The sequence below is a fragment of the Leptosomus discolor genome, chromosome 14 (genome assembly GCF_034619465.1).
Source record: "Leptosomus discolor isolate bLepDis1 chromosome 14, bLepDis1.hap2, whole genome shotgun sequence".
NCBI classification, from domain to species: Eukaryota; Metazoa; Chordata; class Aves; order Leptosomiformes; family Leptosomidae; genus Leptosomus; species Leptosomus discolor.
Window position 1 is genome coordinate 15,205,437 of NC_141404.1, and position 27,357 is coordinate 15,232,793.

General features: G+C 47.2%; 2 protein-coding genes across 6 annotated transcripts in view; one reads left to right on the top strand and one right to left on the bottom strand.

The window, feature by feature from the left end:
- Nucleotides 1-4,844: 4,844 nt before the first annotated feature.
- MPG (N-methylpurine DNA glycosylase) lies at nucleotides 4,845-21,682 on the top strand. Of its 2 annotated transcripts, XM_086473016.1 has the most exons (5): nucleotides 4,845-4,888; nucleotides 7,556-7,663; nucleotides 11,041-11,266; nucleotides 14,723-14,927; nucleotides 21,171-21,682. In XM_086473016.1, exons 3-5 carry the CDS (start codon nucleotides 11,045-11,047, stop codon nucleotides 21,629-21,631), a joined length of 888 nt encoding a protein of 295 aa, XP_086329142.1. In that variant the 5' UTR covers nucleotides 4,845-4,888; nucleotides 7,556-7,663; nucleotides 11,041-11,044; the 3' UTR covers nucleotides 21,632-21,682. The 2 variants fall into 2 exon arrangements, with proteins under 2 accessions (XP_086329142.1, XP_086329143.1); XM_086473017.1 differs by lacking the exon at nucleotides 7,556-7,663.
- A 1,818-nt stretch (nucleotides 21,683-23,500) lies between these two features.
- Nucleotides 23,501-27,357, bottom strand: part of NPRL3 (NPR3 like, GATOR1 complex subunit) — a 49,281-nt gene continuing 45,424 nt past the window's right edge. For all 4 annotated transcript variants that reach the window (XM_086473034.1, XM_086473033.1, XM_086473036.1 and 1 more), the window contains one exon: nucleotides 23,501-24,292. In XM_086473034.1, the coding sequence (XP_086329160.1) occupies nucleotides 24,127-24,292 (166 nt within the window). In that variant the 3' untranslated portion in view covers nucleotides 23,501-24,126. The remainder of the gene's footprint in view (nucleotides 24,293-27,357) is intronic.

A 27,357-nucleotide genomic window follows, 5' to 3' on the forward strand; every position in this document is an offset into this window, starting at 1 on the left:
AGGCAAACAACTTCAGGGCAGTTTTAGTAACCAGCGCTATGTCATGCCTGTGGTCAATGACTCTAAATATGCCCACGCCCATATGTTTCCTAAATTTGGATGTCTGTGATAGCTAACAACAGAGTCCGGGTGGGTAGTCCTGTTTCACGGAAGATTTGGGGTGGGTTTGCTCTTTGAACATTTCGTTTCACCTTCTGTGCATTGCCTGTGTGGATTTATTAGAAGAGACCAGCTGAGCAGGATGAGCAGAGCAATCATGACTCCTGCAGAATGTCTCTAAGGGCTGGATGAGTCAGATAACAGATCCACCAAGCAGAAGATATCTACCTCCAACAGGGGCCAACTGCAAAAGCTTACAGACAGTATAAAACCAGGTCAAGTGTACAGTCATATTACTCCTAAATACTCCACCAGACCCAGTGGTTTGTGGCTCAGGGACTTCCTGAGTTAAAGACGGTGTGTCTGTGTTTAATAGCCTGGACAGACTTTTCTTTCTGGTATTTCTTCAAAAGGTTCTTGAACCCCTACAACATTTAGTACCCACAGTGTCCTATGGAAATAAACTCCTCAGTGTATGTGTGAATTGTCTCTTTCTTTTTGATCCTGCCACTTGCTGGGCCACTTTCTTTCCTTTTCAGACTTTGTTCACCCCTCCATGCCAAGTTTTGTAACGAGCCTCTGTGACAGAGAGTGACTGGGTCCCATTGAGTACATAACTTCTGGTCTCCTTTGGAAAATGCTCCGTTGTTTTCCCAGGGGAGCTGGTAAGTAGGTGACCAGTCTTTACCCCAGTACACTCACACAATATGAGCATCACCTTTGAAAGTTCCCTCCCGGCAGCTTTTCTGTATTTACAAAGAGCCCAGGATTACTCCTGTAAAAACAAATGATGATCATCAGCTCAACTGCATCCTAATTTGAACATTTTTCATCTGTTATGAGACATTGGTGGAGCTTATCTGAACTACTGCTAGCAGCTGGCATGCTGACATTGCCCAGGGTGCAGAAGAACAGTTATTCCTCAGTGTGTTACCCTAACCTCAGCTTTGCTGATGCACCTCATTTGTGCCTGTTTCTCCTCTTACTGCTCTAGGCTATACACATCAAAGGCGATCTGTTGTTCAGTCCAGAGGGTACGGACACGGTAGCAGCAGCACACAGAAGAGATGTTAACCTCAACCAGTTCAGGGTTTAAGCAGAGCTCTGCAAATTACTGTACTGGTACAGTAGAGGGGAAACTGCTTTGAAGGACAGAGGCAAGAATAAGTGGCTGGGGGCAAATTGCCAGTGGAATTTCTTAAATTGGCTTTTTCCCTGCATCCAGCACATTCTGAGCACTGTCAGCAGAGGAGCAGTGCTGGAGGTGGCTAAGAGCTCTTGGGCTTGCAATGCTCTGACTGTACATACACGCACACATACACACACACATGGACACATACATACACACATACACACATACATACATACACACACACATACATACATGTACACATAAATATCCCCCCCACACTCTCATGTGTACTCTTGCTTGTTTTGATTGATTTATAAGGTATGCTTGCAGTATGTTTCCTCTTGACTTAGGAAATACTGAATAAACTGTCTTCAATACCTTCAGAAACAAAACTCCTGCGTAAAAAAGCTTGGCAGATTACTTGGGCAGCTCCATCTCTTGCCTCCCAACTTCCTACTAGTTCAGCCAAGCCTATGGTCTTAGTCTCCAGCTTCCCACTGTTCCTGTCCTGTGCAGCTGGGAGAGACCCCAGGCATGGCTGTCCTTATGGCACCACCAAAACCAGTTTCCCTGGGGATACCACATAAGCTATCAGTCCTGCAGACATAGTGAGCAGAGCCCACCAGTCCAGCTGTCTGCCCTGCTCACTTTGGTTTTGCATTTGTTTCTCTGCACTGAGCAATCCTGTAAAGCCACGCATTTCTGTCTTGTCAGAGAAGAAAAATGTCTTGCATACAAAACAAACAAGCAAACAAACAAGACTCAATAGAATCCATTAATATGTTACTAAATAGGACTTGCCTGCCCTCTCCGGTCCAGAGCTGAGGCTCCCAGGAGGTCTGTTAATTTACCGTGTTTTCCCATCACATACAGTGCACTCACTAGTATTCTTTGCACCCTGAGTGCAAAGCGGGTGGAATAGTACCCACCACGGATGTCGCCAAATTTAGAATAAAACATACACATCTGCTTACATAACGAGTTGAATGGGCTTGGTTCACAGAACTAGACATTTGATCTGTGGCTCAGCTTGGGTGTGGGAGATACCAAAGCAGCTATGAACACCTCTCCCTTCCAGTAGCTGGCTAGTTCTGGTACTAATTTGAGGGTTGTGCGTACCTCGAACAGACGCTGATTGGAAGTAACTCTGAATAAGACACACTGGCAGTTGAGGATAAGTAGGAATCAGCAGCCAAGACTGGATGTCAGGAGAGGCCAGGAATGGATGTCATAAAACCCTGTGCTATTTGGAGAGTTTTCATCCATGGGAATTCTTCAATAGCTGGCTCATGAAATGCTGCAGCAGTCTTGCAAATGTTGGCAAGAGTAGTGTGGCCATGGGAAGTGGCCAAATGGTGGGGAACTCCATGTCTCTGTCTAACTGGACTGAGGAGGCTTTCAGCGGATACCGCTGAAGCTTGATTCGGTATCCTACACAGAGAAATCTTGAAAATCTGTCCCTTCTGCTTTGTTCTGCTTCTATGCTGATCTGCTGTCCTCACTGTAAAAGTCAGCAGCCTGCATATCCTGGAAGCTGTAGGGAACCACTCTGCAAACACAGTGTTTGCTCCAAGAAAAGCCCAACACACTGTATGCCTTCATTGTGCCACAGACCCCAGGGTCTCCAAAAGCCAGATTTTCTAACCACAGATTCCAAGTAATTTCTTTCACTCCCCAAAAAAAAAAAAAAAAAAAAAAAAAAAGGAAAATAAAAAATTTACCCAGCAGGGAGGGAAACTTTAATCTTCCCAAACAGCTCAGCTTTTACAGGAGGCTATTTTAGGTGTTGATTCTGTAACAGTGAAGGTATTGGACAAATGAAGAACACGGCATATGCTGTAGCTTAGAGTGATTCGCATTCCTCAGGTGCTAAAAGCTTTAAATACTTCCTTTGGGCATGAAATAGATCTGCTGTCAAAGAAGCCAGCATTCCTGACAGTGCCTGTCCCACAGACTCCCACAGGAGAAAGTCTGCAGAGCTGAACTAGTCTGACCCCAGGAAATCCTTCCCACAACTCTCATTCTTCCTTAGTTTCTCCTTTAGTTTTCAGAATTTGCTGAAAGACCAGTTTGATGTTTGGTTATCTTCCTTTTCATGCACTTTCTTGGTCTTCCTTTCTTATATTAATACCACATTAAAGCTGGGATGTGAACCATGCAAGTCAGGAAGTCCAAGATGCTCTTTTGGAGACACTTATGCAGTCAACACTGTTAATGATTTTCAAAACCTTCTCTCGTTGTCTTTGCTAATAACACAAGTGGCTGATTTCAGAGAGGAGCTAAACGCAGTTATGCAGCCAGCAGGTAATATTTCTCCAGGGAATCCTAACTCTTGTGAGCTTATCTTTGTCCATTTTAACTAAAAAATCATACAGAGATCTCCAATTAATGTATCAATAACTTTGAGATGTATCCATGTTTCCTTCCCTTTCTTTTTTATACCACTACAGTAGCAGTGCTGTCATGCTTTACAATGAATTGAGGGCTTTTCAGTGCATTCTTGGTGTTGCTTTAGGTTCTAAAGTAGATTAGCTATTTCTTCATAGTCAAAAAGAATTAACATTGTTTAACAGACTTTGAATTTGATCCATTCATCGTTGGTTTGGGGATTTTCTTTACATCTTATTAATCAGGAAGAGTAAAATTTGGAAATTCTGGGTTCAATTCAGGGTTTACAGGAATGTCAAAGCTTTTTATGCGGCTTACTCACATTTGAGCTCATCACTGGACTGTTGGTCCGTATTTCTATCTCCATAAGAACACCCTTAGCCACTCGTACACCTGGCTGCACCTCCAAAGCTGTTGATGTCTCCTAAAATTTTAGTCAGCAAAGTAATTTATCCTTCTTCCTTGTAAGTTCAGGAATGGGGTAGACATTAAGTGCTCATTCTCTGCATTGCTGGCTCCTAGCTGGTGCTGTCCCGGCTAGTGCTAGCCTGGAATCAGTACTTCATTATACAAATGGGAATAAATCCATTTTGATGCATCAGACTTTCCCTCATAGCCTCCATGCAAACACTTGTTTATGAATCAACGGCCCTAATTGCATGTCTCCAGAAAGTTGTGAGGAAAAACATATTTTGACCCCGTTTTGACCATCTGCACCATCTGGTTAAAAGCTGAAGCAAAGAAATTTTTCTACAGGCCATATACTTGTTACTCAGGGAACTGAGGGAATAATTAACGCAGCTCTCTATAAAGTCAGCTTGTGACCATTCGTATTCATCGGAACGTATATTCACCCCTTTATTTTCCTGAGTATTATTAACATGAAACAGCAGGGAGTGTGAGAGTGGATGCTGAAAACCAGGGAGAGTTCAAAGACGGCCTACAGAGGATCTGTGGTCCAGAAAACAGGAGCTACGATGAGAGATCAAGGGAGCTCAGGGAAAAGGCTGTAAACCACTTTGATTGCAGACCATCGCCATCTACAGAGTGAGCTGTCAGGTGAAAGAGCGATCTTCAGCCCTAACAGCCGCAGCGCAGCCCCGCCGCCGCTTCTCAGGCCTCAGGCCCGCCTCCCCTCCCGCCGCGCCGGGCACGCCCCACACGACAGCTCCCGGCTTCCGCCGGGGCCTCCGGGCAGGGCCTGGGCCCGCGCCCCCCCGCGGCGGTTGCAGGCCGAGGCGGGAAAGCGGCACGGGGAGGCCCCGGCAGGTGCGTGTGCGGCGGCGCCGGGGCGGGCCGGGCTGCCTTGGGGCGGGCGCTGGGTCCGGCCCGGCATGGGCGGGAAATGGGATCTCCGTGGCTTGGGAGCGGCGGGCTCCGAGGCCTGGGCCCGGCGGCGGCCCCGGCACCGCCCGCCGCGCACGACAAGGCCGGCCGGGCCCGGGCCCGGGCCCGGCCGGCCTTGTCGTGCGCGGCGGGCGGTGCCGGGGCCGCCCCTTTTTCCCGCTGTACCCCAGGCCCGGCGCTGCTGCTCTGAGGCCAGACTCCCTTTAAAAACACGAGCGTGCTAGTGACTGTAATGTGTGAAAATGGTGCCCTTGTAGGCTCAGCTTAGTGCCACGTTAACCCGGTTTTACATAGAAAGAAGTTACACACGCTTCCAGCGTATCTACTAGGAAAAGCTGTGAGAGGGTCTTGCATTGTCTTCGTGGCTGTCAGTGCCGTGTTAACAGGCCTGCGTAGGGAAATGACCCGTTCTAACACTAGAAAACCTATTTTATATACGTTGTGAGGCAAAGGTACTGCAAAGACTGCGCAGTGAGCACTAAGGAACGGGTAACACCCCCCTTTTCTGAATACAGTTCAGGTAGGGGGAAAGAGGCGTGTGATCAGCTGGTTAAATAAGGTGTACAAATGCATTTTGAATAAGGTGGCACTGTGATTTCCTAGCTGTCATGTCACTTTTGTTCTGCAGAGGCATTTTGGTACCTAATTAAGTAAACGGACTATGAAATTGGTAATATATGCTGTGGAGATTTGGGGAGAAGAGTGTTTTCACAGTTAAGTGCTTAGAGAGCAGCTGCTGTACAGATGTGTCACAGAAGTGGTATGGTTTGGACCCTATAAGAAGGAAAAATACCCAATCTACAGAAATGTGCTGCAAACCTGTCGGGAAAAAACTGAGGCCTTTCTAAATAAGATTGCCGTGTTAGAAACAAGGCTACAGTGGCATGACAGGAGCAGCTTTGCGCTTTACTGGTTCAAATCTGTGTCTGACTCATATTTTCACAGCCTCTGCAGCCAGCAGTGGTTTGCTGGTTTCCTGGAAGCATCTTTTTATAGAAGAGACTTTTGCTTTTGTTTCTCTGTTATATCATCAGAAGCATTTTGTCTCACTTGCCATTGTCACATACAGCATATTATCCAAAGCTGTGAGGGAAATTGTCCTCTCTCCTTAGATGCTTCTTTGTTTACATAGGGCCCGAAGGCTTTGTTGTAGTGTTTTGAGAACGTCCACCACTTTCATGGTGGACATGACATCAGCTATTTATCTTCACCTGTGTTTACACTCATATCTGCAGACCATCATCTGTTAGGGCTTTGATCCAGTGTTCTGTTTTCTTGCTATAACTGTTTAACAGTGTCTAGTAATGCAATGCAAAGTACACACAAGTGGTTTCTCTGTAACAAGGATACACTGTACAGATTAATCCTGAATCTCTGAATGTAGGACAGGCCTTTCCTCTACTTGAAAGGGACCTTCTCCCTAAGGAGAGGCTCATAGCACGTGCATTGAATCAGTCCCAATTTAATGGCCGTGAGCAGCACCTTAGCTGTTGCTGAGCCTGCCTCATGACTGCTGTTAGAAAGTGTGGCTGTGATTCTCTCCACATGGTTTTGTGGAGCACTCAGGTTCTTTGTGCAGAGCATGAATACTAAGGCCTCTCTTTGAGTAGCTTGGCCTGAAATAATGAAATGGCCTTTCTCCCTCTTTAAGTCAAAGACTCCTCATAGGACTTTGCATGGTCCTCCTTTGTAAAACTGGGTGTGCAGCAATTTCTTTCTCTGAGCCTGAACCTAGGGCTGCCTTCTCAGGAGGAGGTGTGAGAACCCCTTCCATGCTCATGCAGGGAGTGACTCCCAGATCCTTCTGTAGGTAAATCCTTGTGTCTTTGCTGTTTATGTTTTTCTTCCTAGTCTTTAAGTTACTGGTCCTTCAGCAGGAACTCTTAAGTGGAACTCTCCGTGTGCATATTGTTCAGGTGTTTGAGCATTTGAGTCCTGAGTTTTCCTTTTTGTCAGTGCATTAACGAAGGCTTTGGTGAAACATCTTTGGTCATTGCGTCAAACTGCCATGCCAAAACAAAATTATTTCTTATGCAATATTAAGATTTGGGGAAGGAATGTGTTTCCTGAGGTCAGTTTATAATATGGGTACCTAAGACTTAGGTGTAACTAGTTGTGTATCCCCTTACATAGCTCTTCCAAATGTTCTCACTGCTGTCATATAGGTGGAAAAGAACAAGACTTACAGCTCTTGGATGATTGGCCCAACATACCGAGCATACATTCGCTACAAATAATGTAGATATAAAGAAAAAACCTGAACTGCAGGCAATTTTGAATCCGTATGTCTGTTTCCTGACCAGTGTTTGTGGCCTCTCTAAATGCTGCCTTGGTTAACTCAAATCTCGGGAGGCTGAACTAGCTAACACCCATTGTTAGTATTCTGTTTAACTTGTTTGCTTTCCTTCAGTATGCAAGTTTGGCACTCAGATAAAAAATAGCAGCTAGAACGTTGTGGGGGGCAGAACAAAACTAAACGGGTTTAAGAGCATCAAGCAAAACAGAGCATAATTTTGCTGTGAAGGCTTCTTGGGTTTTTCATGGCTTCTCATCACTGTCCCTCATTTTGGTCCTCCTTGTTCTTTACAGAAGGATGTGTAAGTCTCATTCCAAAAAGCTCAAGATGTCCAGTAGGCAGTAGGAGCAAGGAGTGGGATTACAGGGACGTCTTGCAGGAAATGACACCCCAGCACTCAGGTGAATAAAACCATTCATTTTGCCATACTTCCGAGGTGTTAGTAGGAGTGCATGTAGTGTCAAAGTCTGTCTGTGGAGAGATTGACTTTATAGTTATAGTAACTAGCTCCTGCCTGCACTCTTCTTTCAAGAAGGTTTTTTTTGCCTGTTTCTCACATCGTTGCCCAGGAAGCTATACATTATTAACTTACTTCTGGTTGCTAACAAGTTAGACTACGTAGGAAAGGTGGATGGAAATCCTTCTCGCTGAGAACTCATTGAAAGGTCTGGCTTAAAATGGCGTGTCTGTGTAAGGGGTTATGGAACAAATAGACAACAGGCGGGAACAAGCTGCCAAACCAGCTGAAGCCCCCAGGGATAGTGCTGCTGACGATGGTCTCAGCAGCAAATGTGTCGCTACGTCTTAAAGAGGGTTCTGGGGAAATCTGTGGACTGCAGACCTGGAAGTTTGACCACTACCAACTGAATTAGTAGAAAGTACATCAAAGTAGAATTACTGGACACCTGCATAAATATTATCTAGCAGGGAAGAGCTAATGTGGCTTTTGTAATGGAAAGTCAAGCCTTGAAAAAAAATGTTGGAATTCTCTGAAGGCCTAAATAAGCATGTTGAGAGGTCTGGCTTACAGTCTATACTTAGATTTTAGGAAGCTTTTAAACAGAAGCCCTCATCTGAGCAGCCCTTGACATAATAAGGGAGTTCCCTGTCATAAATAAACAGTTGGTGCAAAGATAAGGAAGAGGATGTGAGTAAATGGGCAGCCTTCATGGCGGCTGGAGGTCACCACTGGCCTGCTGCAGGGATGTTTTGTAAATGACCTGGAAAAACAATGTTTCCAGCTGGCTTTACATTATTTGAGGTGATAAGAGGGCTGAGGGTGATGAATTGCAAATGTGAACTGATGGGTGGGGAGCAGCCCTAATTTCACACATGAAATGAGTGAGTTTTTGGAGCCGTAGTAACTGTCTTCTACGCTGTGCTTTTTTACGGGCAAGAAGGGATTGGTATATACAAGTACCATCCTTTACAGGAAGTGTAGATAGGCTTTGAGGCATAGAGTTTTGTGTTTCATATCTTAGTATGAACCAGCAGGGAGACAAAGAGTAGACTGGGGGGTTTTTTGGGTTTCTGAAATGGTATTGCGGTACCCTCATTCTGTGTTTCTGCTTTTAAAGCAATCGAATTTCTGTGTGTGACCCGTTTCTCATGACTATAAGGCAGTTTCCTGCTGCTGTTTCTACTGAGAGTTGAAGATGCTGCGATCTGTCTAGGATCAGCCCACATACATGAGAGCACTCGCAGCTTTTAAGAGTTACTTAATTGGAAATGCAATAGGTGCCAGGCAACTGGGATCCTGTGTCTGATGTCACATTCCATAAGAGCACAAATTACCGAATGAGTTAATGCTCCTCTCAAATTGGCCATGTTTTCAGCATGTCTTTATGTGTGGCTGATGAACTGGAAGTTCCAGTTAATACTGTCAGAGAAGTCTGGAGGTACTGTCTTCAGTGGGAAGCATTCCCTTTTCTGGGTCTTTCAGAGGGCCGGTCTGATGCTGGGAAGCGTTCCTCCCCCATCCCTTCCTTCCTGCAACCCTTTTTCCTATTCACAGCCTTTCTCCTAGGCAGGACTCTCATTTGTGAAGGCCACCAGCCAATTTTGTCTGAGGCAGGCTGCTGGTTTCTGACAACGTTTTTAAGAATTCCCACTGGGTGAAAGCCCTGCTCCAGCGCAGCATACCTGGTGTGGAGCTGGTCGTTCTATGGCAAGTCTCTGACATCACTGAATTGTTGCAATAAAGAATTAGATGTTTAGAAAAAAAAAAAAAAGTAAAAACAGCCCGCCTCTCTGCCCGTCGTGCCAATGTGATTTTTTAAATTATTTTTTTTTACTGCCTATTTTTATATGTTTGTGTTTGGATTCTTCTGAAGTGAAATGTGACGCTGTTAGGGAATTGGCACTGGTGATCCAGAGTGTAGCAATGCTGAATTTGGTTGTGGTGTAGTTCAAGGAAACTATTGCTGGTAGATCTTTCTTTGTGAGAAACATCAGAGCAAGGGAAAGATCGGTTTTGATGGTGAAAGTTTTTGTAGTCGTTTTCAAAAGCTGATGATCTGGTGAAAAATGAGTGGCAACAGCTTCTTAACGAGGTATATACTTCCCTGGTAGGTTCAGCTTTATATAGCATTCCTTCTCCATTTCTAATTATGTATGATGTTGAACCTTTGCTTTTTTCCCTTATATCTACATGTGGTTGAATTTTGGAACTGATGAGCCATCTTCTGAAATCTGGTGTCTTTGCGTTCTCTCGTAAGAGTCCTTTTTTTGAGGCTGACACTTTCCAAATTTAGTGTCAGTGGGGGAATTTTAAAAGTTTGGTTTCTGCTTTTTGTGTGTTCAGTATAGGAAAAGTGCATTCCCCCCTGTTTTCATAGCTTTTTGTATAAAAAAGGCTAAAGAGCATCTCTATCAATGCCCCAGCTGGGAGCTGGTTTTGCTAGACCAATAGAAAACTGCAAATTGTTCTTGAGTTTGAGCTAATGCACTGTTGGTATCATCATCTCCATCTCCAAAAATCTCTTAGCCTATTTTGGAGTGCTTTATATAGTGAATAAGTTTGCTCCAGTTTGACAGGTATAAGGACTGTGTCACAGAAAAAGAAACATTGACTTTTTGAAGCTCACACAGTAAATTGGTGGCAAACCTGGAAGAACAATTGCAGGTTACATAGTTGCCTCAAATACGTACTGCTGACTGTAACAGGCTGCTCTTCATTCTTCTGGTAGGTTGAATTTAAAGCTCCTTTTGTGGAGGTTCTAACACAAACATTTCTACAGCGTGATAAGCATCTCCCAGCTCAAATGTTCTGTGTCCTGGGGAGTTTTAGATTTGGTTATGTTCTTATTTAAAATGATTGATACATGACTTCTGTGGATATTCTGAGTCAGCACAAGTTTTGAGGTGGTTGCTTCCTATTTTTTTCTGTCTAACTGGTTACATTAGTTCTAGGTAAAAACTAGTATAGTGCTGGTTCATCTTTGTTTTCAGTTTCTGGATTTCCTAACCTAACAGGTAGCAAACTTACTTTTACTGCTGAGTGGAGCAGAGTTGGGCTTTTATCTGCAGTCCTTAAAAGATGAATACTCAAACTGCAGTTTTCTGTTTGCTTTCAGTATAGAGCCCAGTATTTGCCTAGTCTGATGTATACATAGCTAAATCTGCCACCTGCCTCTGTAGTTGGCCTAGGTTAACCTATTAGTTACAGCTTTCAGATTCATTGTTGTGGAGAGATGTGTAAAAAATAATGGTTTGTGGAAATGAGCTACTTTAAAATAAGCTTTATATATTCCTAATCATGTTTGTATCAATTTTCTAGAACTATGCCAAGAAAAAGAAAGCTGTTGGCTCAATTAAGTGCTCTTCAAAGCAACTCCAGCTTCCCTCCATTTGATGCCTTGGAGAACCTGAACACTACGCCTGATGGGGATTCTTCTCCAAAAAGCAGCAAATATTTTGCGATAGAGAAAAAAAATTCTTCCCGGCTAGAAGCAGATTTTTTCAACCAGCCCTGTATTAGTCTGGCCAAGTCCTTTCTGGGACAGGTAAGACGTGAACACTGAGATTGCTGCACTGTGCAGCGTGTGCTAGCTAACAACTTGGGGTAAAAGCATGAAATTGGTTTTTTGCCATTTGATTCCAGGCTTTGCTATTTTAGGAATATAGCTCTCATTCCTTCTCTTGTTAAGTGTAGTGGAATTTAAAGACTGGTAGCCAAATCTATTTTGGATGAAGTCAGAGGAGTAATTTCTCAGGTTTAATTTACTGTCATATTTCAGAATTAGCTTTCTGTGGAAAAGAAAGCTTTTTTTTTCTGGTTTACTGAAATGTACTTTGGTGTTTGTGGATTGAAGGTTGTTTCAGGCTCATCATTTTCCTTTCAGGTGTCCCTTTATTGGTTTTTGGCTCTTGCTCAGCCCAGTGGAAAGTAATGCTCTGCAGACAGCAACATCTCCTTCTCTGCCTCCATTTCACTACCTGGTGATGCTCATAGCGTGGCAGGCCCTTGGCCTTTCTTGACCAGTATCCACCGCCACAGTGTACTCGAGTATTTCATTCTTACCTCCAAGTTCAGCGGACTGCTTGGTACTTTCTTTTAGGCTGCCCTGTGTGTTTAGAAAGTTGTATCTCATACTACCTGCTGTTATGTTGCTGTTCCGAATAACTCGACACTGCCAGTGCACACGGTGAGCTCTCTAGTGATCCCTTTCTGAGGTTATTAGCACAAATATGCAAGGCAGCACAGGCCCTAGTGTGGAGATGTTTAGCACTCCACAGTCCCACAGTTAAACTCTCTTTGCTCTGAAAACTGCTGTTCCTAACTTTTGTTTCTGAGTTTTCAAGCCACTACTTGTTCATGAAAGGACCTTTTCCCTTATCCCGCTGCAGAAACTTTGAGGAATCTTTGTACCTTTTTGAAAGCCTTTGGAAATCAGAGTGGGGGAGATTAAACGTGTCTCTTCTGCTTAGAAAGTCCTCCAGAAAACTCTCCTGCTGTCTCCATGGGAGGGAGTTCCTCCAGTGTTTTCCCTATAAAAAGTTCCAGCCTGGGACCTCCTAAATGCAATTGCAAAATGTGTTTTTAGTTTCACTGCTGCGGTCTTATCTTCTATGAGTCTTTTTTATACCTTCATTGTCTGTATTGTCCATAGGGTGAACAGGCTCTCTGGGTTCTCATTGGTTTAGATAACTTTAGGAATTTGTTCCACAAACTGTTGGTTTTGGCCTGTCTTGCTGTGTCTAGCTTTTTTTTTTATTATTTTCTAAGGATATTGTCTTGCTTGTAATTGACGCCTTTGCTCTGCTTTTTACCTCTGCTGGCGTTTTTTTTGTCTGTCTTAACCTTTGTCTGATACGTCATGAGTCTTTGCTATCTTTATAGACATCCTGCTAGAGGTTTGCCTTTCCAGCTTTAACCTTTGGCTGCCTCTTTTAAGTTCTTCCTAACAAGCTTCCTCACTTGATGTAGCTTCCCCTTTTTGCTGGTAAGCAGAACTCTGATAGATTATTTTTGGACCTTAATGCTTGTGGAAGGACACTGAACTTTATACTTCATGGTCATCACACGAAGTTGTTTTTCAGGGAGAAGGCTTTGAAAGAGACTTTGCATTTTGCTCTGGATCAGTTTGAGAGTTTAGTCTTTCCTTGTGAGATCCCTGATTCCTCGCTCTGCAAAGCATTTGATAGTGTCTAAAAAAAGCACAGCCTGTGTCCTGTCTTGCTGTGATATTTACTTGTTCTCCATGAGGATACCTGAAGTCTCCCAGTATCGATGCATTTTTTTTGTTCCTAGTGACTCTGACATCGACATGCATTCGGTTACCCCGGGCAGATGATGTTTTAGTCCTAATGCTATATTTTTCCTATTTGGCCTAGAATTACAAGCGAGGCAATTTCTATCTCAATTTTAGGTTAGTTTTTTTTTTTAAGTATAACCACCAGTCTTCCGTGATCCAGTCTATTCTCTCATTTTCTTAGAATTATAACTACGGTAATTTAGGGTTTCATTCATTATCTTCATTCCACCAAATTTTGGAAGTGCCTTGTATATCAATTTCGCTTACCTTAAACGTGGTACTCGAGTTCATGGAAACAAAAAAATACCCCAAAACAGACACGCAATAAATGGCCTCTCAAGATGAACTGTTGTAACACCAAGGCATATTGTCAATGAGAAATGAAAACCTCTATGAAATAGTTCACTGTGGGGTATTGTGAGGGATCATGGGTTTTGAACGGTTTTTACTGTGAATATTTGGTGTGTCTGAAGAGTCAGGGAAAGGCTTGCATGCTTTTAAAATCCTAGCCTAGCCATTGCATTTCATCACATTGAAAGAGAAATGTGGCCGCACGGGTGTGCTTTTGGGGTGTTTGTAGGCAGTTGCTAAACACCAGTGCTTTTCTGAAGCCACTGCATTTTTCATAAAAATAATAAAACTGATTGTTTTCAACAAATTGAGAAGTGCTGTCGGGAAACCATGTTATACTGGAGTTGCAGCAGTTGAAACTGGCTTCTGGAGCATCCGTGCTGGATCAGGTCAATAACTGCATTAGCAATCCAGAACTAACATCTGTTAGAAATTAAGCTTTGTTTCTTGAAGGTCATTTTTGAACTGCTGGTTTTCAAATATGGAAGCACTGAATATAGTGTAATTAAACTGAGAGCTGTTGCCTAAATGAGACTATACTGCAGTATTTCTTAAAAACACATTAAGGAAGATAAGAAGTTTATAAATCGGGTGAAATCACAAAAAACTTTGTAGGAAGTTTAGTGATTGATTTATTTTTAAAGAGAATCTTTTCACTGTTATGTTTTTTCCCCCCTGCATCTGCTTTGTTTTATTTAAGGAGGCACCAGCAGCAAGGAACACACTGTAATAACAAAGATCTGTTGTTGTCTGCCTGAAGCCAGTTCCCAGCTCTCCTGCGCTGCCCTCCCTGTGGTACAGAAAATACAGAAATAGCATTGATACTCCCTCTGGTCGTGACTACCTCTATGGTTAGGGACTAGGGCTTGTTTGAAACGTCTCTATGGAGAGAGACTGTCTAATCATAGTAGTTACTTAATTGTGCCACTGTCATATGTCTTCTGATCTAAAGGATATACTTCCCTGATGCTTCAAGGTTGATATCTGTGGTGCATTTTTTTGCCTTAAACCTGGTGGATTGGGGTGGAGAATACAGAAAATAACCACAAAGCAGCTCACTGGGCTTTATTGTATACAGGAGCATAAATGGGTTCTTTATGATACTGCCACGACTAGATACTCCAGGCATTTTGTGGGGCTAATGACAGGGAGGAACTTCTTGTACTGGGCTGTGGCCTGGACAGTAGAAGCTGAAAAAGTTCACGTTAGCTTACAGACGGGCCTGCCAGATGGAGAAGAGAGTATGTAGCACCATCAGGTCCTTTTTCCTGACTTCTTTGTTTCCACAGCTCTTGCGCTCTGGTTATTTTGTACAGAGGGTTGCTAACTGATGCACTCTGACCTCTCTTTCAGATTTTGGTTCGCAAACTTCCTGATGGCAGAGAACTCTGGGGGAGGATTGTTGAAACAGAAGCTTATCTGGGTGGGGAAGATGAAGCTTCCCACTCGAAAGGTGGGAAGCAAACTCAACGAAACGCGGCAATGTTCATGAAACCAGGAACTCTGTACGTGTATCAGATCTACGGGATTTATTTCTGCGTGAATGTTTCCAGCCAAGGTAAGCTGAGGTTGAAAGAGATTCAATGCCTACAGCGTAGGGCTGGTATTTCAAGCAGCGCTTGCCATGTTGCAGTCACCAGTGAGCTCCCTCTGGGCTGTGAAGTCAGTGACTTGCTGTCATAATCTTTTCTTGGGACCTGGGTTTTGCTGCTTTGAGCCGTACGTAACTGTGGCCAGGCAGCGGTTAACTTGCAACATTACCAGCAGGGCCCATCTCCAGCTGCACCGTGACCAGCCCGGTGGGGTTTTGGTCCCAGCTATGAGCGGGGTGAGCTGTTCAGGCACACAAATAAAGACTGAGGACCGGAGGAGAGTCTGGATGGGATGGAGCTTTTGGTTTAGATGACCCAGGCTGCTGCCTTGTTCATGTGGTTATGTGAATTTGCAGTCTCATGACAGCCTAAATCTTGATGTCTGTTGTCATGACAAGAAACTCTTCTGTCTCCTGCCTTTATCTTCAGAAGCTGTAAATGTTGGGGAAAACAAAAAGGCTTGAGATGTCCTAAGCTTAAGCAAGGAGTCAATGTAGGAGCATTTTAGTTGCTTTGCTGTATCTGAAAACAAAAAAACCCCCACCCAAATCAAAATACCCAGACTGTTACAGAATCTTCAGTCTTTTATTATGCTCAAGATAATATAATCAACCCCTAATCGAATTATTCTGGAATTTATGGAGACTCTCCTTCCACAGCTCCTCTTAACATGCAAGTGTTACTTCTAAAACTCGGGGGTTTTTCTCTCCTGTAAGAATGACAGCCTTACAATAACGCCGTTGGTTAGTTAGACATCTCGAAATGGCAGCGGGTATTTCTTAGATAAATACTCATTTTGTTAAAAAAAAACCCCTCAAAACTAATTTCTTTTTCACTATTTCAAAGATAGAGCTTAAAACCCCCACTGCTTGTATATTCCTAAGTGGGAAGCAAATGTTGTAACAGTGACCATTAATCCTCAGGTTTTGGCCTTGGGACAGGAGCCAAGCAGAAAACCAGCGCCAGGTTATACTGTGGAGGAAGAGCCTGTCTTTCTAAATGGGGGTCTGGCGTCTGGTGGATGAGCACATGTGAATTTCATTACGTTGCCTCTGCCAAATCTGTTCAGATAATGAAAGCAGAATGGCTCCTTACTCAGGATGGGATTCTTAGTGTATTCCTATATTAGGAATAATAGTTGTTATTTTAAAAAAAGGTGCTTAGCCTTCAAATTCTAAAAAGATTTCTTTGAAATTTATACTTTGGGAAATTTTCCCTTATATACCTGTGTTTCATAGCAAATCAAAGAGCGCTCTGTTGTGATTATTTTAGTTGGATTTTTTGTTACAAATTCATTCTCCATCAGCACGTCGTACACACAGCTCTGCCGACACCAAGCACAGCTGTCACTGCCAGCTTCGGCAGGAGTGCGCTGAAGAAAACAGCACGACTGTGTATCACAGAGGCATCTACATATGTAGGATTTACTCCTTCGCTATATCTGCCCCTGTGCAGATGTGTTGAAAGAAAGAATCTGGGGAGGAATCGTACCTGAGGTGCTTTTCTCAACATAGATGGAGAAGGAGTCTGTCCTGTCATTTAGTCTGAGGGAAGGATTGAGGAAGACCTCCTTTGTGGTTGCACTTACGCACCTGGGTAGAAGGCAAAAAGCATTTCGTTCTCTGGATATGGGACAGATCTTGGAAACCTTGTTTAGAATCTGGCCGTGGCCGTGCAGAAAACACAAGGAAACACTGGCAAAAAAAAATGTCTGTTGTGGCATAGCTTGATCCTCCTTAGTAGTGCAGACCACGCTCTGCTTGTTGATGGACTTCTGATGTAACAGGTTTCATCATCTTTGTGCAGGGAATTTGATGCAAAATATCTAAGGTACTTCAGGGTCTCCCTGGGAATGCTGGAAAAACCTGAGTGACTGACGAGGAGACTAGAAAAGGAACGTGAATGTACTATTTCTGGAGGTGTCGCTTGGAAAGACTGAACACAAATTACTGAGAGAACACTAAATGCTTTTCCTCTTCAAGGGGCACATCTCCAGTGCATCAAAATACTCATGCAATTATACACTTGTTTTTAACAAAGCATTTATTTCTGGAGACTCTTGGAACAAGCACATAGATTTAACTGAGGTCTAGTTTGGTTTTAGTGGTGGTTTATCAGGTGGTTAGGTGGTTTATTAAAGTTAGCACAAACTAATAATCACGGACAAATTCTTAGCTGGCTTAGATTAAACTAACTCAGTTTTGTATTGTCTACAAGGCAAGTCCTTGTGCTGCTTAAATTACGGGATCCTTGTAGGAAGGAGGCAAGCGCTTCAGAGAACCAGTATATCCTCTCAAGTACTGGCAGTGACCGCTGTCCTGCTGCTTCTCAGACTGTTGAACTGAGTGACTGGGGAGCTGATTTGGAGCCGCAGCCTAATGAAGGCAGCCGTCCTTCCGCTGGAGAGAGATCAGAGTGCCGCCCTGTCCCGGCGCGGGCTGTGCCTTCCTCCTTGGCACAGACCTGCACAGGGCTGGCCCAGACACACACTGTTGGGACCAGGCGAGCAGTGTGAATTGGACTGTTGCAGCAGACTTTGTTTTAAAAAGGAGTTTAACACTGACCTGAATCATGCTGGGGCCTTCTGGGCCCTTACTCGGCTCAGGATCTGAGGCCCATATGAGATGTGCAAAGCTTTATACACTGCTCGTGCTTGCTCCCCTCTGCTTGGCTTGTCAAGAACCAGGGCATTTGGCTCATGAGACTGGCTCTTTAGAGATCTCTTGTTTTGAGACGTAACCTCGTAGCATCATCTGTTTTGACACCAGGTGGAATAAACCTTCTCCTGTGTTGTCTGTATTTGGCCTACACTAGGCTTCAGGCTCCACGATATCCCTTGGGGATAGGAGACGGTGTGTCACCAGCAGAGCTGTGCTGGCAGAGGAGCAGCTACAAAAGCATAGACTTCACCTTGAGAGCCACCACCACTGCAGTGTCCTCAGCAGTATGTCCCCAGCCTGATGCTGCCACCAGACTTCAGAAGCACTTCAGCTGTAGCATGTTTTGCCACTTTGCTGGGGCAAGAACTTGTGGCTGTGAGTGTGTTGAGTTCGCTCAACTGTGTCTTTGTGTTCGTAAAGCCGTACCAAGTCAAAGGGTGGGCTCAAATATTTTTTGTCACTGAGGAAGGGGAGACCTTTGTGCACGTCGCTGAGATAAAGCTGCATCGTGTGGGAATTTACTGTGAGAGGTCTTCCCATCGCTGCGTCAAATACTGCTGCTGCCTGGAGTTGTGGCGGGCATCACTACCTTGTGTTTTTTGGAGAAGTCATAGATGATAGAGGAAGAAGAGTTTATAGAAAAAATATAACCAATGTTTTTCAGTGTGCATGAATCCTACAGTATATGCTAGGCAGCACAGTGATTGTAGTGCAAAGAGCTTTCCCCAGGGTGAAGAGGGACGTTGGGCTTCCCTCACTTCAGGAAGAGGGTAAATGCCAGTGAAGCTTTACTTTGACTTTGCTATGATTTGGTTCTCTGGAATTTGCCAGGGTGTGCGTTTTGCGGCCAGATCTGAAAGAATAGCTTATAAAATCAAGATCCCAGTGATGCTTCACTGAGGCCCAGGGTCACACTGCATGGACTTCCCCCTAACTTTCGGATCCTAGACGAGGACTTTGAAGGAAGTGTTTCAGGAGCAGTGAGCCAGATGGGTGGAGAGAGAAAACTTTCTTCTCTCCAGTGGCCAAGAGCTATTTCCAAGAATGGGAGCTGGAGCTGTTCCAGGGAAGGAGCAGCAAGCTGCGCAGTGGGGGTGTGGGGCTTCCCTATCGTTTTATGATTTCTAGCTGCTCAGGGAGAGAACTGGCCTCTGTGGTGTTGTGAGATTCCAGCTTTAGCCCTGAATGCTACGCCTGATACGGCATGGGAGGTGGGTATTCGGCATCTCTGGACTGGCACTGCTGCTGCTGGCCTGCCAGGGCTGGATGTCGGGCAGATGCTGAAGCCAGATAATCCCTGAGAGCGAACTGCTGCAGGCTGCAGAGAGGGAGGCAGGCAGGCTGAAGCGCTCTGGCAGACAGGGGTTGAGTCAGAAGGATTCAGCTACTCTTTGGGAGTTAAAATAAAACTTCCAATGTGCAAGTATGCCCAGGAGGACCCAAACATCAGCCCAGGGGTGTGGGGACAGCTGGGGGCAGAGAAGGCAGTAGCTCGTCATGGCATCCCTGCACTCTTATCCTGCCTGCTGCCTCTGCCTCTCCCCAAAGCTCCTGTGGTGTTGCTCTCGCATTCAGGGGCCGCTGGCTTCGAGCAGAGTGTGCTGTCTGTGTTGCACACGCATAGAAAGAGTGTGAAAACTTTCTGGTGGACATGCAGAAAGAGCACCCAGAGACAGAAGTGCCAGGTACCCCCTGCCACGTCTTTGGGAGCGCCTGCAGTTTCTCTGGGTGCTTGCCGCTCTTCACACGAACTCGCAAGGACTCCGTTCAGTTCAAGCATAACCACAGTTTCCACTTGCATTCGTGATGGATGCAAGCAAGCCGTGGAATCAGCGGTCACTCAGAGTCCCACAGTTGTTCCTGGCAAGCGAGGCAGCATCCCAATGCAAGGGATGTTTCTTTGTGCACGGATAAAAAGCAGAATTAGGACATGGAGCATGTTCTTAAAAATCTAAAGTGACCTTTGAGCTCTAAATCGCTGTGGTACAGAGAAGCAGCTTTTGGCTGCCAGATTAGCATCAATCCCCATCCTTAGCAAGGGAGTGCCTGGGAGCAGATTGCTGACAGCTGTTGGAAATAAGCCTGTTGACCTCACCGGGCTGTACCGAGGGCAGCGGGGGCTCTGAGCAGGTTGGGGGCAAGAGGCACACCTCGCAAAACCAGCTATCAGGTCCTCGGTTGATAGGCTCAGCTGGGAGCCCAGAAGGGTAATTTAGTGTGGGATTTGTACAGAATATGAGAGGGTTTCTATTTTTGGAAATCGCAGGTCCTTGGGGATCTGTCAGTGCCTACAAAAGATGCCTTTGCCAGGCGTGAGCACAGCTCCAGATGTTTGGGGCGGGAGAGGGAGAGGGGATTCTTGTGGAGCGGCATCACGGAGCGCACAGATGCTGGCGGGGAGGAATGCTGTGGGCGGCCCCAGCACAAGGGGTGCTGTGTGGGGCAGCACACAGACGGCTTTACCAGGCTCTCTCCTCGCCCACTCAAGGTCATGAGAAGACCTTCCTTGCTGTCCAGTGGAGCATACCAAGGAAGCGTTTATGTCCCACTTAGGCCAGAGATCCTTGTCACAGGGGAATGTCTGTGCTCAGAGCTGCATCTTTGCTTCACTGCCACCAAAATCATGGAGGGCAGCTGGTTACAACAGCTGGGGGGGCTGGAGTTTCCTAAGGCTCCTGCCAGGGCGGCAAATTTGAAGAGAATCTGTCAGGTTTTTTCACTTCTTATCATAGACAGGTCTTCTCTGCTGAAGTGATGCTTCCAGGGCCATGAATGCCACAGCCAGAGACTGCAGCCCTGTCCTGCCCTGGGTCCCCATCCTGCAAGAGCTCCCCTGGCTCAGGGGTTCCGATCGCTCTCTGTTGTAGGCATGGTCATCCCACCCACTGTTACACCTCCAGCTGGGGGTTTGAACTGGTAACACCTGCAGCTGGGGCTCCAGCAGCAGCAGCAGCAGCAGCAGCAGCAGCACAGACAGGGGCTGCTCCCAGTGCCTGCAGCTCATTCCCAGGTTTTTCTCTGTCCAGCCTCACTCTGCAAGCTGCCGCTTTCCGCTGGCAGCATCCCGACTCATTCCTCCTCTCCTTTGTTAGCTGGAGTTCTTGTAATCAGAGTTTATTATAAATCCGCTGGGTTTGGGAGCAGCTTTGAATAGCTGTGCCAAAATTAAACCATATGTGTATTTATTCCTGAACGTGGTGCTGACATAAGAAAAACCTCTTGCCCTCTGGCAAGCCTTGGAGCAGCAGCTAGACTTAGTAACATCAAGAAGTGGGGTTGGGGAAGGGCAAGTCGGCACTGATGGATAAGGGACACAGAGCTATGGGACGCTCGGAAGAGGGAAGGGAGGGCACTGACCACGGGTTGGTGGCTGGCTCCAGAGGCGGAGCGGCCGGAGAGGAGGACAGACCCTGTGGCTGGGTGCTACAGGCAATTCCCTGCTCCACCAGGTGAAGCTGAGCCAGAGGCCCGGAGCTGAGGTGGGGCTGCAAACTGAGACATTCTTGACAAAACACCCCTGTACTAACACGCGGTTCTCCCTCTGCCCAGGGGAAGGGGCCGCAGTATTGCTTCGCTCTCTGGAACCTCTTCAGGGTTTGGATGCAATGCGGGAGCTGCGCAGCACTGCAAGGAAAGGACCCACAAAGCTGCTGAAGGACTGGCAGCTGTGCAACGGGCCCTCCAAGCTCTGCCAAGCGTTGGGGATCGATAAAGCTTTTGACCAAAAGGACCTGACTCAAGACGCAGCCATCTGGATGGTACCTGGGCATGACCCACCGGGGGAGCGGGACGTGGTAGTCACAACAAGGATTGGTATCGGCAACAGGGGAGAGTGGGCACAGAAACCCCTCAGGTTTTATTTACGAGGAAACAAATTTGTGAGTGTTGTAGACAAGAAAACAGAGAGAGAGATGGCAGCGATGGAACACTTGCCTTGCAAGTGTGCCACCAACCAGGGCTTGAGCTGTGCTGTGCATGATAGCCTCAAGCTACGTCAGGGCAGCAGCTAGGGCAGCGGCAGCGCTTTGGAGGTTTTTAACAATAAATGTACTTTATCACCATGAATGGGGCAAGGTGGAATTTTATTTGTGGGGCAGAGTGGCATGGATCTCCCAGCCAGAACTGAGGCTGGGTTTGGCCGCTGAAGGCCACTTTCTCCCTTGCCGATGGATCCAGGCTCAAGGTCCCAGCTCTGACCTGCTGTGCTGCTCCCATCACCCCTGGCCCCCAGTAGAGGCCATCACTGAGGTTCCTGTGGGGGAATAGTCGAAAGACTGGGAGGCAGCAGGGCTGACTGACAGGATGGGAGCTGGGAGAAAAGGAGGTGAAGGAAGATCTTGCTGTAGTCTACAACTGCCTAGTGGGAGGGCGTAGAGAAGAGAGAGCCAGGCTTTTGTCAGGCAGATGAGAAGCAATGGGCACAAGCCAGAAAACAGGAAATTCTCATTAGCTGTATGGAAAAAATTTTCACTGTGAGGGTGGTCAAAAACACTGGAACAGGGGCCCCGAGAAGCTGTGGGACATTTGAACCTCCACTGGACAAGCTCCTGCATGCCCTGATCTAACACGTTCTCTCTGAGCAGAGGTTTGGATAAAAGACCTCCAGAGATCCCTTCCAACCTGTACCATAACATCCAGCTTAGAGAACAAGAATGTGTTTTTGTTTGTTTTCCCACCTCCTTTTGAAATCAGTTCAAAATTTACCAGTGTGCGACCCCCAACAGAGAGAAAGCACCAATGCTGAGATTTCTGCGATGCTGCAGCCTGCCATGAGGTACAAGGAGGGAAAAAAAAACCTCTAGGCTTTAGGGCAGAACCTGCAGGACTGCAGCCAGGGACAGGGACGCATACCCCCACCCCACCCTCCCCTTAGGATTCACATGCAAGAAATAAGCTCAAGTTTTTCAAAACCCTTGTCCCTACCACGTGAAAAAAATCTTCTTTGGCCCCTTCTGAACAGCCCTTGTTAGGCTGAGCTCAGTCACTTGCCTTGAGATGCAGTTGGGGGCTGGTTGGGACTGGGGGCCTACAGCAATGTTGATCTGATTTTTGGGTCGGATATTGCTTTTGCTCTTCTGTACTGTCCCTGCTTGTAGCTGCAGGGCAGGATGCGCTGAAGGGACTGTGAGTAAGGAGCTGTCAGGGGGTGGCTGTTGTGCTGTGGACACCGGGCTCCCCCGGCGTGACTGTGCGGTGCTGGTGGTAGAGAAGTTACATACAGCTCACGGTTTCACCCAGTTTGTGTGGGCAAGTGAAGCTGCTCTGTGCGAGCCCCCAGCTCTGGGAAAAACTCCAGCTTGTGTGTGTGGTGTAAGGGAAGGTGTTAAGGAGGAGCCTGACAGTCTTAAAACACCACCCACCCCTGGAAGCTGCCACCATGCCCCTCCCCTTCCCAGGGTACACAGCACAGAGCAGGGGTGAGCTGGCCTAAGCTCCTGCTGTCCCCAGAAACAGGGCTGTCACCTCTTGTTCTAGCCCTGGCAGAGCTGGAGGAGCAGTCCTGCCTGAGCCAGAGCAGGAAACACAGCTGTCTTGGTTTTCGGCTGGACAGTTTTAACCCAGGCCAGGTTCCCCGGCTGGTTCCCTGCAGCCACAGCCATGCTTGCAGGGAGAAGAAGGGAGGAACAAAACAAGGCCCAGGGGACAAGGCTGAGTGCCCTCAGATCCAGCCTCTGGCTGTGCAGAGCTGCTCTGTCCCTACACTTGCAGCTTGGCCAGCTAATTGGTCCTGCTCAACAACCAAGCTCCCCACCCCCCAGTCAAAAACTGGAAACCCTGAAAACCCACAAACACAGAGGGTGCCTGGTGACAGCCGTGCTCAAAGAGACGCTCAGTAATGAGAGGGGGGAGAGGAAACAAGCTGTAACACAGCGAGCGAGTCATTTGTGAAACTGTTTACTTGTGATACTTTGCCTTTCAACCTCTGTCCTCGCTGCTGCCAGATAACAGTGCTCAAACAGAATTCCTCGGTGCCCAGGGACAGTTCCCTAAAGGCCAGGCCAGCTCCACTCTGCCCTTGAGCAGAGGCCATGTGTGCTCTGCCAGGGCACCAGGCTACTCAACAACCGTGCTCGGGGCTGCACGACCCAGCAGGCACGTTGCTGGAGAGCAGAGAAAGCACTTCTGATGCACCAGCGTCCCCCCAAAGGTGAAGCACTGTCAGGAACGCCGCAGTGGAAGTCATCTTGGCCCGCTCTCCCGCGCCCTGGGGAGGGGGCAGCGTCAGGGCAGGGCTGTGAAGCGGCAGCTCCCGTGCTGCGACGGCAGCACGGCAGGAACGCAGGCTGAGCAAGCGCGTGCTGTCCCGCAGCAGGCCCCAGCGCCCGCGCCCTGACCGGCCTCAGCTGGCACCCAGGGAGCAGAAGGGAAATCGAGGCGCAGAGGGGGAGAACCTGCTCCGTGTCACATGGCAAGAAGGAACTGAAGTCACCCCCTTTAGTTTTTAGGCCTCTTTTAGACGATCCCTATGGAGAGGGTAGCAGGTTCCCTTCCTTTGCCAGTAGAGTCACTTTAAGAGAGACTGAAAAACTGAAATCACGGGGTCCTCGTGGCTGGTCACCACCAGCACGCTGCGGAATTTGTCAAACAGCATCAGCAGCTGGGAGCGACGCATGTTCTCGTTGTACATGATCTCCTCCAAATGGTGTCGACCTCGGAAATAGTGCAGCAGCCTGCAGGGAAGAAGAGCAAGGGAGGCACGTGGGCCAAAAGCAAGTGCATGGAGCTAGAACTGATACTGCCACCCTCAAGGGACACATATCAGAAGGCGTTTGGGTTGTGTCCCTCATTTACATAGGAGGTGAACTGAATTCAATCGGTTCTTACCTTCGGCATGCCTAGCATAGAAGTCCCCCGGAAAAACAGGGGACTCCCCGGCTTCAGGGCTTTGCAAAGGTCCTCCTTGAATCAAAAGTTTTCCTCACCTGAGGCGTTTCCTGAGATATTGTCAATTTTCAACGTAGTTTTAACTCCAGAAAGTGAGGAACCACAAGTGCCAACAAGCCTCGAGAAGTCAGGACGTGGCAGATTTACTTCTGCGCTCTCTTAGCTGGGTCTGCAATGCCCTTGGTCACAGCTCTGCAGCAGGGGCCTGGGTACCTACACTTGCTTTTAGAATCTAGAGCGTGTTTCCCAAAGGGGCCTGGTAACTACAGGTCATGCACTTGAGGTTTGGTCAGCTTGGGTTAGGTGGAGCAATCACAATAGGGAGATGAAAATTGTCATGACAGGAACCATGGAGAAGCTCTGGGAGTTACAGAGCCCCCAAAGAGCCTCAAAATCCTGAAGCCTAAGGTCAAACCACACTGGCTTCTTAAATTCCCAGTTCTCTTTAAACAGAGACAGCACAGATAGATACCCCTTTGCTGGCCACTTCCCACTACAGGCATCAGATAACCTCGGCCCTGTGCAGCCATAGCAGGGTCTGAGACAAACCGCTGCAGCCTCTTCCCTGCAGCCAGTCCCCGACGGCTGAGGAGCAGCTCCCCAGGACCCGTCGGGGCTGTAACGCCAAGCCAGGCCTCCAGGCAAAGCTCGAGTTGGCCGCTCAGCCTCGTCCTTGTCCTAACACCCTCCCAGATGTCGGAGCCAGGCTGCACGTGTCACTCCAGTACTCCTACCCATCAGGGCCTGAACCCATACGCCAGCATCACTTCCCCAGCTACAGCCAGACGTGCAGCTGCAGGTGTCGTGCCCTGCGCTCTGCTCTGCGTGTCGGCAGCTCTTCTGCTCGAACTTCCCCGCCCGCCTGTGGTTTAGGAGGATGTTGTCCTGCTGCTTCATGCCAAGGGACGGTGACGAGCGGCGATGACAAGAGCTATTTTCCAGTTTGTTCACTCAGGAACAGCCCTCGGAAGGGCCCAAATACCCCTCTGAGCATTCCCACCTACTTGCACGTGACAGCAGGACGGGGCCGCTCATGCTTTCCCTGGAGGGCCTGGCTGCCTCCTGCTGCTCAGGCTTGGCACTCAGTCACCCGTCACCCTTCATGAGTGACTAGAGAGGAGTCACTGTGCAACGAGTCTCCATCACACCCTCCCTCTATGCTGCACGGAGTAGGTGTCACCTCTAGTCCACTGCCATTCGTGTTTCTCTGCTCCCCAATGTGCTGTGTCCCTCCTCTCGCCCCCCCTGTGTTCCCCAAAGAGCAGTACGTAAGCTCAGAGCCAGGAACCTCACTGCCCCATCCCTGCAGGCAGCCTGGGGCTGTGCAGCCCCCAGCACTCTGCAAACCCCTTTCTGCTTTGATGTTCACCTGCCAGCTCTCAGGCGGGCACTATGGTGCCGAATTGCGACACCCCTGTACCTGCAGTCCAAGCAAACAGCAGCCGGACAAGCCCCAGTCATATTTACCTTTCCACTATCTGGGCTGTGCACTTGCCGTTTGCACTCTCTCCCCCAGGGTATTTCAATCGGGCTAACTGGCTTCCTCCCGTGGGCTGGCAACCAGGGTGCGCTGAGAAGCGGCCATTAGCAGGGACAGCGTCGGTTTGTGTGTGTGTGTCAAAACCAGGCTGTTCCCTGGTATTAACAGACATTTTTGTGTATTGTATCTTATAACTTGTATCACTGTTCAAAAAGCAAGTTTGGAAAAGATTTTAGAAGCTATGTATCCCCTCCCTTTTACAAAGCTGCTCCCTGCGACTGCCCATGCTCTCCTCCTGGCAGAGCTGTCTTCTGTGCAAATGATTACGACCTGGCTTTCAACAGCAACACGGACTAAGCAGGAGTTTTCCAATAAATAAATCCATCCTATATTCAAAAAGAATCTGGTTTGTAACCAGTCAAGATGAAATACTTTCCACTCCCATAAAAGCTAGAGAGGATATTAAAGGATATCACAAAAATGCCGGCTGGAAGACACCTCCGAAGTCTAGTCCAGCATCCTGCTCCAGCAGGACTATTGCCAATGCTATAGTCTTTTCTAGCCAAGCTCTGAACCCTCCAAGGATGGAGACACTCCCCCGCCCCCCCCCCCCAGGCCTGGGTAATCCATACTGGGCTGCACCACCCTCCCAGGGAAGAAGTTTTCCCAAAAGTCCCAACTAGAATCTACCAAGCTGTAACTTGGGGCTCGCAGCTCCAGTGACAACGGGCACTGCTTCCGCCTTTTTGGGCAATGAACATTTACGGGACCCAAAGAGGACGTATGATGGCACTTCTTGGGGCAGCAGCACTGCACTTGAGTCCCTCTGAAGCTGCACTGGTATGTCTCTTGACATGTGCACTTCCAGATCTGGGTGCAGTGATGGAAGGTTATTGCTTTCCATTGCTCATCACTGTTCTCACCTCTTCAGGTTATAAGAGCTGCCCCTCTAACAGCAGTGCAGTGTTCTTAAACACTAAAAAAAAATAATAAATTATCATCTCAGACTAGTCATTCAAATAAAATGAGCTTATTTCTGGCCAAGGAGATATCCCTTCCACCAGCACTGCTTCAAAATGGAGAAGTGTCCACAGCTTAGTGCCACCAACGAGCATTCCTCAGGGGAGTAAAGGATCTCCATCTCCCAATCTAAGAGCGAGGAAAAAAAAATCCTGAAAGTGACTCCACACCCATGGTTTAGGAGAGAAGCCATGACTGAAGCCTCAAACTGTCTTTAAAAGCACTTCTTAAATGTGGGGTGAGGAACGCTTTGTGTACATTACTGAAGATCTAGCTCAACAAGAACCTGTCTCCTCCTTAAGTTTACTTCTGGAAGCACACACCAACCCTCCTCCAGCAGCACCTAAGGAA

Coding starts and splice junctions, on each gene's coding strand:
- MPG (XM_086473016.1), top strand. CDS start 11,045: ATGCCAAGAAAAAGAAAGCTGTTGGCTCAATTAAGTGCTCTTCAAAGC. Junction 11,267..14,722: donor CCAAGTCCTTTCTGGGACAG/GTAAGACGTGAA, acceptor CCTCTCTTTCAG/ATTTTGGTTCGCAAACTTCC. Junction 14,928..21,170: donor CGTGAATGTTTCCAGCCAAG/GTAAGCTGAGGT, acceptor CCCTCTGCCCAG/GGGAAGGGGCCGCAGTATTG.